Source organism: Panulirus ornatus, chromosome 5, assembly GCF_036320965.1.
Source record: "Panulirus ornatus isolate Po-2019 chromosome 5, ASM3632096v1, whole genome shotgun sequence".
NCBI classification, from domain to species: Eukaryota; Metazoa; Arthropoda; class Malacostraca; order Decapoda; family Palinuridae; genus Panulirus; species Panulirus ornatus.
In genome coordinates, this window is record NC_092228.1 from 5055708 (window position 1) to 5071115 (window position 15408).

Sequence of the window (15408 nt, forward strand, 5' to 3'; positions counted from 1 at the left end):
TGGCCCTCAGCCTCTTGTTATAGCTCACTCTTCTTAATTTTGGTGTCATCTTGGTTGCAAGTGCAGTGATTTTTATGTATTTGATCTTGTCACTAATGCTTCTTATAATCAGATCACATTTTGTAATGACAGAGCTGAGCTGGAGGGTATCAAAGTGAAAGGTCAGGGATGCCCCAAACCCATCAAAACATGGGCCCAGTGTGGAGTCAGTAAAAGAATTTTAGAAGTGTTAAAGAAGAATAGTTATGAGAAACCAACCCCAATTCAAGTGCAGGTAAGATGAATACCTTCTTTATTATTTAAGCTCTAAATCCTCCTTAGTTTGAATAACTGAATCTATCCAAAAGAATTTGTATGATTTACTATTTCTGGTGATTAACATAAAGATCATTTATCGATATCTTGTACGAATACGCTGATAATTTTGTGGATAAAAGTTGAGAAGGATTTCTCATGTTTCATTCACTTTTTTATTGATTTAAGTCATGGACTGAGTAAACCATTTCTCATCATTATGTAGACTATAGAATGTATGTATAAGAGGACTCTTGATACAGTGTAATGGCCTTTTAAGAGTGCCATTGATGTTCACAGTTCATTAGTTTGCCTTTATAGATTAGAGGAATAGATATTACTCAAGCCTCGTTGCCCATGTCCTCAAGTATTACATAAGGGTTAATTTCTGAGCTACTGTTTGATGTACAAATATGTTCATTTGCAGATGCATATTGATGAGTGCTTCAGCGTCCTACCAAAAATAGTTCACCCTGCCCAGTGTTTCACTCCTCAGAAGTGAACTATGTAGTTAATTATTTTTTTGATGGGCATCTCTGCTATACAGGATATTCATTAGTTTTATTACATGTAGCATATTGAAAACATATTTCAGATAAAGATGATTGCCAATTGTTTTTATGAATGAGGACTAGTCAGTAGTACATAGCAGGCTGTAAAAGAATTGTAAACTTCATTTTCTTTTAAATAGATAGATGTATTATGGCACTTGGCAACTTAAGATTACCATAGTAACCCTGTTGGTGCACGTTTAAAAGTACCCAGTTAAAAATTTTGAAAGTTGTATCCCCCATTAAATTGGCAGACCTGTGAAAACCATGTCCCAGTGGAAAGGATTAATGTACTTAAGATACACAAGAGTGTTTTTTTTACATTTCTTTAAAAAAAATATTTTCCTCTACCCTTTATGACATAGAAATATCTGGAGTTACTGGCAAATACAGTAATGTTATTTTTTGATAATTTGATTGAACATCTAGTATGGAATTAGCTTCAGACCATATCAAAATTAAAGATGATGAGCAAAAGCACTGTCTTGCATGGTATAGTAATGAAGTGAAAGGAACAAACCTATGAGGATAATAATGCCATTGTGTAGTTATGAACATTAGAGCAATGCATTTTTTTTATATTTTTGTGTTATATTCATTCATATTTTGCGCTACCTCGCAAACGCGGGAGACAGCGACAAAGTATAATAAAATAAATAAAGATATTTTTCGTGTATTTCATTTCTCTCTTTTACAAATACTACATGTTTTCTACAGTTGTAGGAACATTTCTGACTAAAGTCCTTCTCTTTTATAAGGGATAATGGTAATTACTTCTCTGAGAAAAGTAGAAAAAAATCTAAGAAAGGAATTAGAAAATTAGCTTTTTTTTTTTTTTCGCTGTCTCCCGCGTTTGCGAGGTAGCGCAAGGAAACAGACGAAAGAAATGGCCCAACCCACCCCCATACATGTGTATATACAGACGTCCACACACGCAAATATACATACCTACACAGCTTTCCATGGTTTACCCCTGATGCTTCACATGCCCTGATTCAATCCACTGACAGCACGTCAACCCCGGTATACCACATCGATCCAATTCACTCTATTCCTTGCCCTCCTTTCACCCTCCTGCATGTTCAGGCCCCGATCACACAAAATCTTTTTCACTCCATCTTTCCACCTCCAATTTGGTCTCCCACTTCTCCTCGTTCCCTCCACCTCCGACACATATATCCTCTTGGTCAATCTTTCCTCACTCATTCTCTCCATGTGCCCAAACCACTTCAAAACACCCTCTTCTGCTCTCTCAACCATGCTCTTTTTATTTCCCAAATCTCTCTTACCCTTACGTTACTTACTCGATCAAACCACCTCACACCACACATTGTCCTCAAACATCTCATTTCCAGCACATCCATCCTCCTGCGCACAACTCTATCCATAGCCCACGCCTCGCAACCATACAACATTGTTGGAACCACTATTCCTTCAAACATACCCATTTTTGCTTTCCGAGATAATGTTCTCGACTTCCACACATTCTTCAAGGCTCCCAGAATTTTCGCCCCCTCCCCCATCCTATGATCCACTTCCGCTTCCATGGTTCCATCTGCTGCCAGATCCACTCCCAGATATCTAAAACACTTTACTTCCTCCAGTTTTTCTCCATTCAAACTTACCTCCCAATTGACTTGACCCTCAACCCTACTGTACCTAATTACCTTGCTCTTATTCACATTTACTCTTAACTTTCTTCTTTCACACACTTTACCAAACTCAGTCACCAGCTTCTGCAGTTTCTCACATGAATTAGCTTTATTGTAAAGATTCTGTAAGGAATTTTGTATGTAAGTAATGTTATGGTTTATATAGACTGTTAAAGCAAAGAAAAATATTGTCATGTTCCCTTTATTTGTCATCAGGCTATTCCAGCAATCATGAAGGGTAGGGATGTCATTGGAATTGCCAAAACAGGATCAGGAAAGACTTTGGCTTTTCTTCTGCCAATGTTTCGTCATATTGTAGATCAGCCACCTCTAGAAGACACAGATGGTCCTATTGCCATCATCATGACACCCACACGAGAATTGTGCATGCAGATTGGTATGTAGCAGTGTAGTTATGAGTTTTGTGTTTTGAAAGGTCTAACCTAAGATGGTTAATAATGTATGTACATGAATATATGTTGTAGAATGGTTATAATTGCTTGAAGTATTACTTTTGTTCAGGTCTTGAACTAGAATACAAGATGTAAAAGTTTTAGTATCTTTTGATTTTGAAAATGCATGTCATAGACGATGATAAAGTTTTCTGTAATAAGTAAAGAGGAGAAGCTGATTGAAGTAAGGAGTAGGGTTTTATAGTTATAGTACAACATGTGTAATAGATATGGATAAGACTGAGAGACCTGTTTTATGATAAAGTAAGACAGGTGTGTCATATGCATTTTTTATTTGTTTGTCAAGGCAGGTCTTGGTAATATGAATTTTTTCCCAACATTTAACATCTTAAAATTTTTCCCACATCTTAAATCTGGTTTGATTTTTATTTTATTAATCAAAAGGTTTATTCTTAAACATAACCTGGTTCATATCTTAAAGAAAATTTCACCTTAAAACATGGAGCTGAATTTGGATAATTCTGATATTTTCCAAACGATATTTCCACCCATTATTATCTTGAGCATCTCAGTAATTTTGCTGCAATGCAGGCAATAAGGCTTTCAAGGGAACACTTTTCTTTTAATAATAATTCTAGCTAGTAACTATTGACAGGATTGGGGGGCCAAATACTTCATTGGCAAAATTGTTTAATATGGAAGATATCATTCTTTAGACAACAGGATGAATTGGCTGTCGTCTCATTTATAAATCGACTTACTGATAATTCTGAGCATGCATCTTGGTTGTTTAGATTTTACCCCAAGAATATCATTTTGTAATATAAGCATCATCTGTGTTCAGCAATATATGAATGGTAAGGATACATACGGTACATATCAATCCACTTGTAAGGGATAAGATAAAGTTAGCCAAGTTAGTGTTGCTTATTACTGGAGGATTTAAATCAAGCTTAGTTCATATGTTGATATGAAGAAGTAATGACCATTGCATTTAGTAGTTTTACTTCCCATTATGTGAGTAGCAGTGATGTCTTTCTTTTGATTGGTCTTAGTCTTGTACCTGTAGTTTGTACATTTCAGTAAAATTCTTGTTTATGAAGTATATTATTCAACAGGTAAAGAATGCAAGAAATTTGCAAGAAACAACTTAAGAGTGTGCTGTGTCTATGGTGGCACAGGAATCTCAGAACAGATAGCTGAACTGAAACGTGGAGCTGAAATTATAGTTTGTACTCCTGGTCGGATGATAGATATGCTGGCTGCAAATGGTGGACGAGTTACAAACCTTAGGAGAGTCACCTATGTTGTGCTTGATGAAGCTGATCGCATGTTTGACTTGGGATTTGAACCTCAGGTTTGTCTTATGTTAGCACAGCTATGCTTGGAATTCAAAATGAGCTGTATTAGTCATTCACTATCCATTGTTTGTTTTATGATGTTTTCATGCCAAAAATCATATGGCCATGGAGCCATATGATTATGTAAGTAAAGCTGCTCAGCCATTGAACTAGCCATAATTATTAAAAATATGAAAACTCTTATCATTCTATCTATTTGTTATATCAGCGATAAACCATCTATTTGTTATCATTGCTCTATTCCCAGTTTATGGGATGGAACAGGTACATACAGCCTCCACAGTATCATGGTCTTCCACAATTATAAAAGGGCTTCATACTTTCTCCTCGTAGTCTGTTCCATGAGCATGAGATATCTTTCCTGGGAATATATGAGTCAAGATGCTTCCAGCCCTCATAATTCCAGTAGACTTGGCCTTTGTTTACCCTTTATGAATGACCCTAGGGTCATTGTAGCTGATTATTCACTCCTCCCCTCAAGTTTCATAGGTTTCTTGAATAATCAACACATCATGCACATCATTTTTGAAACTTTAGTTTTTGATATTGCTAGTGTGTTGCTTCTATTTTAGAAGATTAATTTTTCTAGTTTTGTAGAGTAAAAAATTATTTCATAAGTACCAAATATGTGTGACACTGCACATAATTGCCTTTCCATCTCTAATGGGATAGCGTTAATTAATGTAGATTATTTCAGTGGTACCTTTAAGGTAATGGATTCATTGAGTTATGTTTTTTATTTTGAGACAGTTTTATCCTGTTAGTGTTCACCATTTTTCACTGGGTGTGTAATCTTTACAAAACATCATAATTATGTGGTAGATTCTTGATGTTCCCTGTATCAATTATGTTATTAGATTTTATGATTTGAACTTTTCCAGGTTATGAGAATAATTGAAAATGTCCAACCAGCCCGACAAACAGTCATGTTTTCAGCAACCTTTCCACGACAAGTAGAAGCCTTGGCTAAGAAAATACTTACTAAACCTATAGAAATTATGGTAAGTCATGAACTACACATATCCCTAAATGTGGGGGAGAAAGAATATTACCAACTTACCAAAGATTGTTATAAATCAGGACTTAGAAATCTATCTCACTTGTATTATCTTATGAAAGTAGGACCAGAGGAAGAGCTAAGTGAGGATTTTTTTCTCTAAACTCCAGTGATTCTAAGAGGACAAAACAGAGGGTATATTTTTTCTTACTCTGCATCTCACACCTGCACATTACATTACTAAGTCACAGAGTGCTTGAGGTGATTTTGAAGTACTCAATCCTGGTGGAAGTCAAGATGGTAAAGTTTTCATTGCATTTAAGTCTTGTTGTTATAGTCAGTAGCCATATCTCAGTCATGGGATTGTACCAATATTTAATGTTGCTTTAGAGGATTTTCCTTTAGATTTTGGGGACAGGGTTTTCTTGATAGAAGCCGAAGGACGTGTAACTTTGCTCGCCTTGACTGTGCTCAGATGAAAATCTCTTAATTTGCTAGATGTTGTCTGTCGAAACTTGGAAATGCGTTGTTAAAATCTTTATCAGCTTTATTTCCACCAATGACAACATAGCGCTGCTTTATATTGATGTGTTGAACTTTGGTGAGCATGAAATTTTAGAGGGAATGCATTGTGTTAATTCATTTCAAGTACTCTTTTCCTTACATTAGAATTCTGAATGTAGAATGATTTGAAATGTTACAGGTTGGAGGACGATCTGTTGTGTGCAAAGATGTGACGCAGGAAGTTGTAATTCTTGAAGAAGATCAGAAATTCCTCAAGTTGCTTGAGGTTCTTGGCCAGTTTTATGAGCGTGGCCAAACGATTGTATTTGTAGATAAGCAGGAGAATGCTGACTCATTATTCAAGGTGGGTTTTATCTTTGAATCTGTTTGAATACTAACGGTTTAAAAGATTCATGCTGAAGGGAAGCTCAGCAGTCCATCTGCCCATTCTCAAACATATATTTATAAAAGGTCTTTATAAAGATGTAGGAACAGGAGCCATATGAGGATTTTTTCTTCTGAGGCTAAGTTGATTGGCACTACCATACTAAAGAAACAATAAGGAAATTGATATGAAAATGTATAAGTGCACATAAAGATTGGTGTTTATAGATAGGATTGTGAGAGAGGTGAATGCAAAGATTTTAGGGAGAGGGGCAGGTGTTTAATCTGTCAGGGGTGGAGAGGCCTAGGAAGTGAGTCAGTTGTTTGCTGATGGCATTTCACATGAGAGAGTGCAGAAAGTGGTGTCTTAAACGTTGAGGAAAGTTCATACAGGAGAAAGTCGATAGGAAATGTGAGTAAAAGCAAGATTATTAGGTTTAACAGTGGAGAGAAATAGGTTTGTTAGAGTTTGAGTTTGAATGGAGAGAACCTGGAGAAAAATGAATGAATTAAATACTAGGAGGTGAACATGGTAGTAAACGGAACTGTGGAAGCTGAAGTGAGCCAAAGGGTGGGTGAGGTGTTTAAGGTCTTAGGCACAATGAGGAGCATATGGAAAGAGAGGTCATTGTTGGTGAAGTCAACGATGGGTATTTTTGATGTTATAGTGGTTCCAGCAGTTTTATATGGATGTTAGGTTTGGGCTTTAGATGAGAAGTATAGAAAAAGGTGAGCATGTTAGAGTTAAGATGTTCAAGGATGATATGTGGAGTGAGGACAGATGATTGAGTAAGAAATGTTGGGATAAGGGATAAATGTGGTATTAAGAAGAGTATGGTTGAGAGAGCTGAAAAGGGTTTGCTGATTTGGTTTGGACATATGGAGAGGATGATTGAGGAGAGGTTGTTAAAGAGGGTATATGTATCAGAAGTGGATGAGACCAAACAGGAGATGGAAGGATGGAGTGAAAAGGATTCTTAGTGGTCTGGGCCTAAAAATGCTGGAGGGTGTAAGATTTGCATTGCTTACAGTGAACTGGAACAGTGATGTATACAGGTAGCAAGATGTTGTCATTGGACAGAACCAAGGCATAAAAAGTGGTCAGGGAAAATCATGGAAAGGCCTGTTGGGTCTGATTGTGGATAAGGGGCTGTAGTTTGGTGCATTATGAATGACAGCTAAAGTGAGGGTGTGAATTAATGAGGTCATTTCTTCATCTATCCCTGGTGCTTCCTCACTAATGTGGGGATACAATGAACATTTATGAAATAAATGGAGAACAGCTGCAGAGTTGTGCTGAAAAATGGCTGATGATTGGGAATATCTGTCTTAAAAAGGACATGCATGGGTAAGTGGTGCTAATGGTGAGTAGCCATTTTTGGATTATGTACTAATTGATAGGAATGTTAAAGAGAGACTTTTGGATGCATGTGCTGAGAGGGGTAGCTGGTGGGATGTGTGACCAATTCTCCATGTAAGTGAAGGTGAAAATTTGAGGAGTCTTTAGGTAGAGAAGGTGATGATATAATGATTGAGCTTCAAAAAGTCACTTGTGTATGGAGATACCAGGAGAGATTGGATGGGGAGTGGAAGTCGGTGGGAGCAGATGATATTGTAGAAGTGGTTGAGGATGGGAGGTATTTAGGGAAGCACTGCCTACATTAAAAGAGAAGCGTGTGACATGTGGAAATTGTGATGCAGGTATGTGAGAAAAGATAGGGGGTGATGGAATGAGGAAGTCAAGTTGTTAGTGGAAGAGAGAAGAGAGATTTATGGGTATTACCTGTAGGGAAGGAGTTTGAGTGCCTAGGGGATGTACAGTATGAAGTGGCAGGAGGTCAGAAGGAAGGTACAGGGCTTAAAAAAAGAGACAGTGGAGACATGGGGTGAGAAAGTATTGGTAAACTTCAGGAAGAATAAGAGAATGTTTTAGAAGGAGGTAAGTAGTATGAGGAGAATAAGAGAACAAACAAATGGGAGCATCAGTGTGGGGGATACATATGGGGAGTGGTAATTCTCAAAGAAAACTTGAAGAAGAAATGGATTGAGTATTTTAAAGGACAGTGTAGTGCTATAGATGATAGGGTGGTGGATGTAGAACGTTTTTTGACATGGTTTTATACAGATTAAGGGACAGAGAATGGATTGGTAGAATTAAAGGAGATGGTGAAAGCCTTGTGTAAGATGAAGTGTAGCAGCAGCCAAAGCGAATGAGACTGCTTTTGAATTTCATATGAAAGGATAGAAGTATTGTTAAATGTTTAGATAAGGTTTTCTGACATGTTTGGCTCAGGCTGAGATGCCTAAGGACTGTCAGAATGCCTGTAAAGTACTCACACATGAAAGGTAAGGGGCATTAAAGATCATACTTGAACTACACAAGTAAAAATTTATTTGTATTTAGTAAGGTGTATGGGAAAGTGGTGATTGAGAGGGTATTGGCATGCATAGAGCATCAGATTGATGAGGACCAATGTGACTTCAGAAGTGGTTGAGGATGTGTGGTCCAGGGAACATTAAAAGTTTGGAAAAAAAAAATCTGCCTGTGAAGGAACATACTGTTTCAATTTGTCTTCCTGTCTAGGATCTGTTGAGCCACTCTTACCGGGCATTGGTGCTACATGGTGGTGTAGACCAAATAGACCGAGACACTACAATCTTGGATTTTAAGGCTGGAAGAGTGCCCATCTTGGTGGCCACTTCTGTTGCAGCACGAGGCCTTGATGTCAAACAGCTTATTCTGGTTGTCAACTTTGACTGTCCCAATCATTATGAAGATTATGTTCATAGGTAAAGTATGATATTTCAAGGCTATAAAGTATTTACTTTTTTGTGATGGAAAATTAGATGATTGTGTTAATTGCTGGATCATGTTTCTTGAGGATAATTACAAGAATTAGTAATTTATGAGAAAATGCTTTGGCTTTGTGCTTTCCTCCTTACATTACATAGCTTTGAACATTTTGCTCTCTTCCTTGTTATCACATTTCTCACATCTCCTGTATTGTCTCTATGTGGTAAGTAACAGGCATGCAAAGGAAAGTTTGTGTCAGTGTATTGAGAGGGGCAGCAAGTTAGATGTCTGATTGCAATTATTTGTTGGAGGAAGTGATGGTGAAAGTTTGTCATGGTTGAAGGAAAAGAGGAAATGACATATGTAAAGGAAGTGGTGAAAGTTCATGAGCTGAGAAGGGAGGGTTGTTTGGAGGTATACCAAGAGAGATTGAGTTATAAGTGACTTAGGATGAAATAAAGGGAGTGGGAAGTATGTAAGTATGTAGGGAAGCATTACATACATATGAAGTGTGTGACATACAGAAGGTGGTATATGGGCATGTGACAATGGGTATGTAGTTATGGGATGAGGGAGCCTAGTTGCTAATGAAAGAGAAACCAGAGGTGTATGAATTGTTTATGTAGGGAAGGAGTACCTGCCTTAAATACCTATGGCACAATTTTGCAGGGATGGCAGAGCTTGTGTATAGTGTCCACTGCATGTCTTATTTGTTGAATTATACTCTCAGCCACTGCTTCTTTTCCATAACTGTTGATTTTATATTTATTTGAGATTCCAGTTTGATCTTCTTTTGAGTGTTTCTTTAATCATGCATATGTATTATAGCATCTAGGATTGAGGTAGATACTGTCACATTCTTTTGCCAACGTTCATATAGGTGTTAGAGAAAGCCTCTGGAACCCACTTATATTGATACAAGGAAACCTGAAATCACCAACAAGCAAAGTTAGTAGTTTTTGCTGTTTTAGTTCAGTCCGCATTCATTTTCATTAAAGCATATTTGATTATTTACAGAAATTGTGCCATTGAAATTTTATAAGAGGTAGTCTAAAATCCTATTATTCACAGTATTTTTTAAGCTATACACCTAATGGGCTCATTCATTTCTCTAGGTGTGGTCGCACTGGCCGTGCTGGCAACAAGGGATGGGCCTATACATTTTTAACTCCAGATCAACCTCGTCATGGTGGTGAAATAATCCGTGCAATGGAACTATCAGAAACTGCTGTTCCTCCTGAACTTCAGGTACTTGTTTGAAAATTTACCCCGTATGAGAATCTCTTAACTAGGAGTAGTTGTCCTCATGTGAAAACCAGTTCTTGAAGTGGCTTCCTGTGTCTCAAAGTAAAATGTATGGTCATTATTTCTTGTCATGACATCTCATGTATTTTTTTCAGAAATTACAGCTTGAAGTTTTTCCTTACATTGGCCAAAATATGTAATGTTGAGGGAATGTTTTGGGAGGAGATGAATAGTATGAAGGGAGCAGATGGGAAAGTGGCAGGAGATGAGGAAGAGGCAACGAGATGTGAAAGACTGTTGAATGTGTTTGGTGATAAGATGGCAGATGTGGTGTGTTTGGCACATGGAGATGAATGAAGCAAGAGAGTCTTGGAAATCAATTTGGTGAAAAGAAGAGGCGAAAGCCTTGCATATGATAAAATGTGATAAAGTAGCTGTAGTGTATAGGATTGCTGAAGAATTTTGCAAGCAGGGGGATAACACCATTGTTGATTGGTTAACCAGGATTTTTAGTGTTCATGGCTCTCCCCCTTATCCCTGGGGATAGGGGAGAAAGAATACTTCCCACGTATTCCCTGCGTGTCGTAGAAGGCGACTAAAAGGGGAGGGAGCGGGGGGCTGGAAATCCTCCCCTCTCGTTTTTTTTTTTTTTTTTTTCTTTTTAATTTTCCAAAAGAAGGAACAGAGGGGGCCAGGTGAGGATATTCCAAAAAAGGCCCAGTCCTCTGTTCCTAACGCTACCTTGCTAACGCGGGAAATGGCGAATAGTTTAAAAGAAAAAAAAAAGGCTCTAGGTGAGCTGTCAGAGGAATGATTGAAAGCCTATATAGTGCCATTATTTAAGGGCAAGGGATACAAAAGTGAGTACTTGAATTGCTGTCAGTTGAGTTTACCTGGTAAGTTGTATGGGAGGGTGATGATTGAGAAGGTGGTGGCTTGAGCAGATTGATGGAACAATGAGGCTTACAGGAGTAGTTGAGAATGTGTATCCTAGGAGTTTGCTTTGAAGACTTGTTTGTGAAAAATACAGAGAGAAGGGGAGGAATTTGTATGTGGTGACTGTATCGGGAGAAAACATAAGATAGGGTTAATAGGAATGCCTTATGGAAAGTATTAAGAACTTTCTGGTGAGAGAATAAGGCATGTGTATGAGTGAGAAGGGAAGAGGATGAGTGGTTACTGGTGAAGTAGGAGTGTTCAGCATTGGGGTAAATTTTTATTGGGTCCGCAAATTGTTGTGGTCATTTCAAATTCTTGTGGGACTTAATCGAATTTTATGATTATGGAAGAGTTGGGAATACAGCATTCAATAATGTTTATAATCCAAACAACTACAATTTTTTTTTTTTAAAGATAAGGTAAATATTGGTCAATGAGAAGGCAGTTACCCACCCAGGGAGGAAGATACCAGTACAGCTGGGTGGGAAACTGAAATGTATGGTTGGAAAATATATTTTCATAAAGTACTTTTTTCTTTTAAAGAAATTCTATGATGACTACAAGCAAAAAATGGAAGGAGAGGGAAAAAAAGTGAAGACCGGTGGGGGCTTCCATGGTAAAGGCTACAAATTTGATGAATCGGAAGCCAACTTTGCCTCTGAGAAGAAGAAATTTGAGAAAGCTGCTCTGGGGTTGGCAGACTCTGATGATGAAGACATTGAGCAGGACATTGATCAACAAATTGAGAGTATGCTTAATACAAAGAGGACAGTCAAGGAGATTAAGGTGGTTAGTGGTGTTCATTGTCTTTGTGTTCAGTTGATGATTTTGTGGAGTTTTTTGCTCACATGTGTGTTAAGTGCATTGTTGAAGACCTCAAGTCATCCAATGTGGATGTGAAGATAAGGAGGAAATTGTAAGATGTTAAAGTATTTCAGCCTATTGCTAAGCAACAACTGTCTGTATTTATTTAAGTGTTCTGTATATGTTTGTCTTGTAGAAGTTATGTCAGTATTAGTAGATTTGCTATCATTTGTAGTCGTTTTCCTTTTTTTTTTTTTTCATTTATATGGTGCACCTTTTTGTCATTGACAGTTGCCAGGGAATCCACAGAGTAGGCTTTTTGGATGTATTTTCATACAATATGGGAGGGTAACTAACATAAGGTTCATATCCTGTCAGAGTTGCAAATGCAAGATTGATCATTTTGCCATGCTGCCATGCCATACCACCTTATATCCATAACCCTGAAATTTAAGTCATCATGAAATATCAACACCTGCCAAAACAATCCCTTGCTTCCTTGGTGTATCTTTTGTGGCCTTTTTGGACCTCTCTGACACCAAGATATATCAGACACCTGTCAGCCCTGTTTTGTTGGACTTTAAGAATATGTAAAAAGATAGCCTTAGTGTTCATTTGTCTCTTCGCACCTCATAATTTTAAAACACAGGAAACGTTTGGTTTCATGAGGTTATGTTCCTGATTATTGCATGAAAAGCATGATTCCGTAAGCTTGTGGGGGAAATGGGGTTACATTCCAAAGTATCAAAAAGCAATGAAGCACTTCCTTAACCCAATGAAATAAACTGTATCTGTAATATCATTAGTCCTCCATAGAATACAGCTAACCTAGAGAAAATCAAATGAAGCACAAACAGTTATTGCCTCAGTTAAGGAGATACTCTAGTAAAACGGTCTTGATGCCGGCTGGACTCCAAAGACTTAATATGTCTATAATCCTTTGAACTAGTCATATTTTGTATTTAGTTTTACTTTTTTGTCTTAGATTTGTTGAAAATCAAGGTAATGGATCATGGAAGTGAAAGTGGACTACTTGTGAAAGGCATTTTGAGTGAAAGTTGTGAAGGAAAACTGAAATCTGCAAAACTGCTGGAATTTTTCTCTGTTCACATGATTGTGATGAGAATAAGTAGTATAATGCCTCTCAGTATTTGTCTGTTTATCATTTTCATGGTCACTGCTGTTTAACTGTAGTGGGTCAAGTACATGAATTTTGTCATAATTATCCCTTTAATATCTTCATCTGAAATATCATTAACCTTCAGCAGTTCACTAATTGTCTCTATTATCATTAGTGGCAAGACTACATGTGGTTAGCAGACATTATGAAAATACTGTTCCTCAATGTAGTTGTCAAGACTTAAAGTGCTTGGCCAATCCTCTTGAACTGACTTGTGGGTTTGTGTCCTTGTACTGTATTCCTGTTTGATTCCTTTGTTTCAGATGTTTTTGATATGCAGCATTCGTTTAGCTTATTTGTTATATAGGCATATCCTCCATTTCTTTTTTGTTCACCCCATGATAACTAGGTAACTTTAACTTTGCATCTGTTGCTTGTTGCATGCCTTTTCAGAATATTTCAGCATTTTGAATTGGGTAAATGTTTTTACTTTTACTGTGAAGTACTGTCATTGTTGTCACACATAGTTTACTTTTTATTTTGGTCAATACTGGAATCAACAAATTCTTTATCCAGAGGCTGAATTCTTACAGTAACCTACCTAGTGAGAAAACAAGGGGAAGGAAGCATGACATTGAATGCAGCTAAGTCTTTGGAAAAGTGTTTGTTATTCTTGGTGTATCTGATTAATTTAAATGTAATGCAGGAATATGAAGGAAAGAGGTTACACATAGCAGCAAAAGCTTAGTTTATTTCTTATTTCAAGATGAGTTTAAATCTGTGTGCTGCAGATAAGCAAATAAAGATTTAGAGTTTATTAGATTGTCGGTCACATTTATTTACAGGTCTTTCTACTTATTCCATTTTATACCCTCAGGAAGCTCATATTTCATGTATATCTTAAGGGGATGGCCTTGATGATGCCTTGTTGTCCTAGAACTGACTAATAGCAATTGTTTTAAATCCATTGCAAAATGATCTAATTCCTGTAAGCACACAGGAAGCCTCTTACCTGTAAGGGACTAAGCAAATGTATATAGCTTACAGACATGCAGTGAAGAAAAAATTATTTTAAAGAACTAGTGGCAAATTCTTCATTAAATTTTAGGTTAGTAGTAGTTGGTAGGCAGCCACCAACAAGGAAGATATATTAGTGGTAGTACCTGCCTTGGTATTGGGAGGGTTAGTGATGGCTGCATAGCAGGACAATACTTCATTGGTTGTCATAAATATTGATAGAAAGATGTTGGTTTTAGTGGCTGACATTGACTTCCTCTTTCCTACCATGCTTCATGCTGTGACACAAGTTTGCCTCATCTACCCTATGTTGGTCATCAGACAAAAGGGTGAAAAGTAATGTGATTCATGCATGAATAGCCTTTTTGTTACCTATGAACTGTGCCAGACAACCATCCAGTGCTCTAATGTGCTTCTTTTTTAGAGCCACATTGAAAGATTTCCTGATGTTTTTCAGTCACTGATAGGTATAGCTCAAAGCTGAAAGTAGTTTTTCATCCCTGAATGCAGTCTATACAGAATTCATTTGTTCAGCAGTATAATCTAATATTGTTATATTATATCTCTCAAGCAAAGATGGTCATACAAATTTTGAAAGCTGTGATGTGTTTCAGACACCTGAGGTGTCTTCATCATCAAACGATGGCATAACTGGTGTTCCCCTTGGTGGTCCATCTGCCTCTGACAAACTGGAATTAGCTCGGAAGCTGGCTCAGCGCATCAATCTTCAACATAACATTGGCAAAGAGGCTAAGGGTGCAAGTCAACAAGCTGCAGAGTTTATCCTCAAGGGTGGAGCTGCTATGCAACCCACCATATCTGCTAAGACAGTTGCAGAGCAGGTAAACAGTTTGATTCAGTTTGTCTGTGACATACTTTATACTGAAATGTATAAAGATACATTACAAATCTTCTACTTGATATTGAATAGCTAATGCAGAGGATTTATATAAGCTTATAATTGATACTCTTTTTTCACAGTTTCTCTCAGTATTCAGTCAGCTACCTCTCATAATGATAACAGAATTTGCCTACAATATCTTATAACTCATCATTGTAAACTTTCTCACCTTCTTGCAAAGATTAATATGATTGAAATTAGTAAATCCTCAATGTAATCATTTGTAATCAATTTTTTTTATCAGGATTTTGAATATTGTCTATTTTTTAGAGAAAGCTCTGAAATTTTTTTTTTTTAATGAAGTTATTATCTTAAGATTAGAAGTTTTCCAGAAATCCATTCTTATTTATTAGCTTTATCATGTGCCTTTTTTATATCCATAAATGCAGTACAGATTTTCTCATTTATATCTCCCTGATTGGGAGAATTTGG

General features: G+C 37.1%; 1 protein-coding gene across 4 annotated transcripts in view; it reads left to right on the forward strand.

Moving 5' to 3' along the window:
• The window catches only part of Prp5 (pre-mRNA processing factor 5), a 39000-nt gene that overhangs the window by 13100 nt on the left and 10492 nt on the right, over window positions 1–15408 (forward strand). For 2 of the 4 annotated variants that reach the window (XM_071660000.1, XM_071659979.1), the window contains exons 8-16: window positions 133–274; window positions 2714–2894; window positions 4029–4267; window positions 5153–5272; window positions 5972–6136; window positions 8741–8946; window positions 10066–10198; window positions 11678–11920; window positions 14690–14917. In XM_071660000.1, the coding sequence (XP_071516101.1) occupies window positions 133–274; window positions 2714–2894; window positions 4029–4267; window positions 5153–5272; window positions 5972–6136; window positions 8741–8946; window positions 10066–10198; window positions 11678–11920; window positions 14690–14917 (1657 nt within the window). Of the gene's footprint in view, window positions 1–132; window positions 275–2713; window positions 2895–4028; window positions 4268–5152; window positions 5273–5971; window positions 6137–8740; window positions 8947–10065; window positions 10199–11677; window positions 11924–14689; window positions 14918–15408 lie in introns of all 4 variants that reach the window. The other 2 variants (XM_071659990.1, XM_071659969.1) reach the window with 1 other exon arrangement.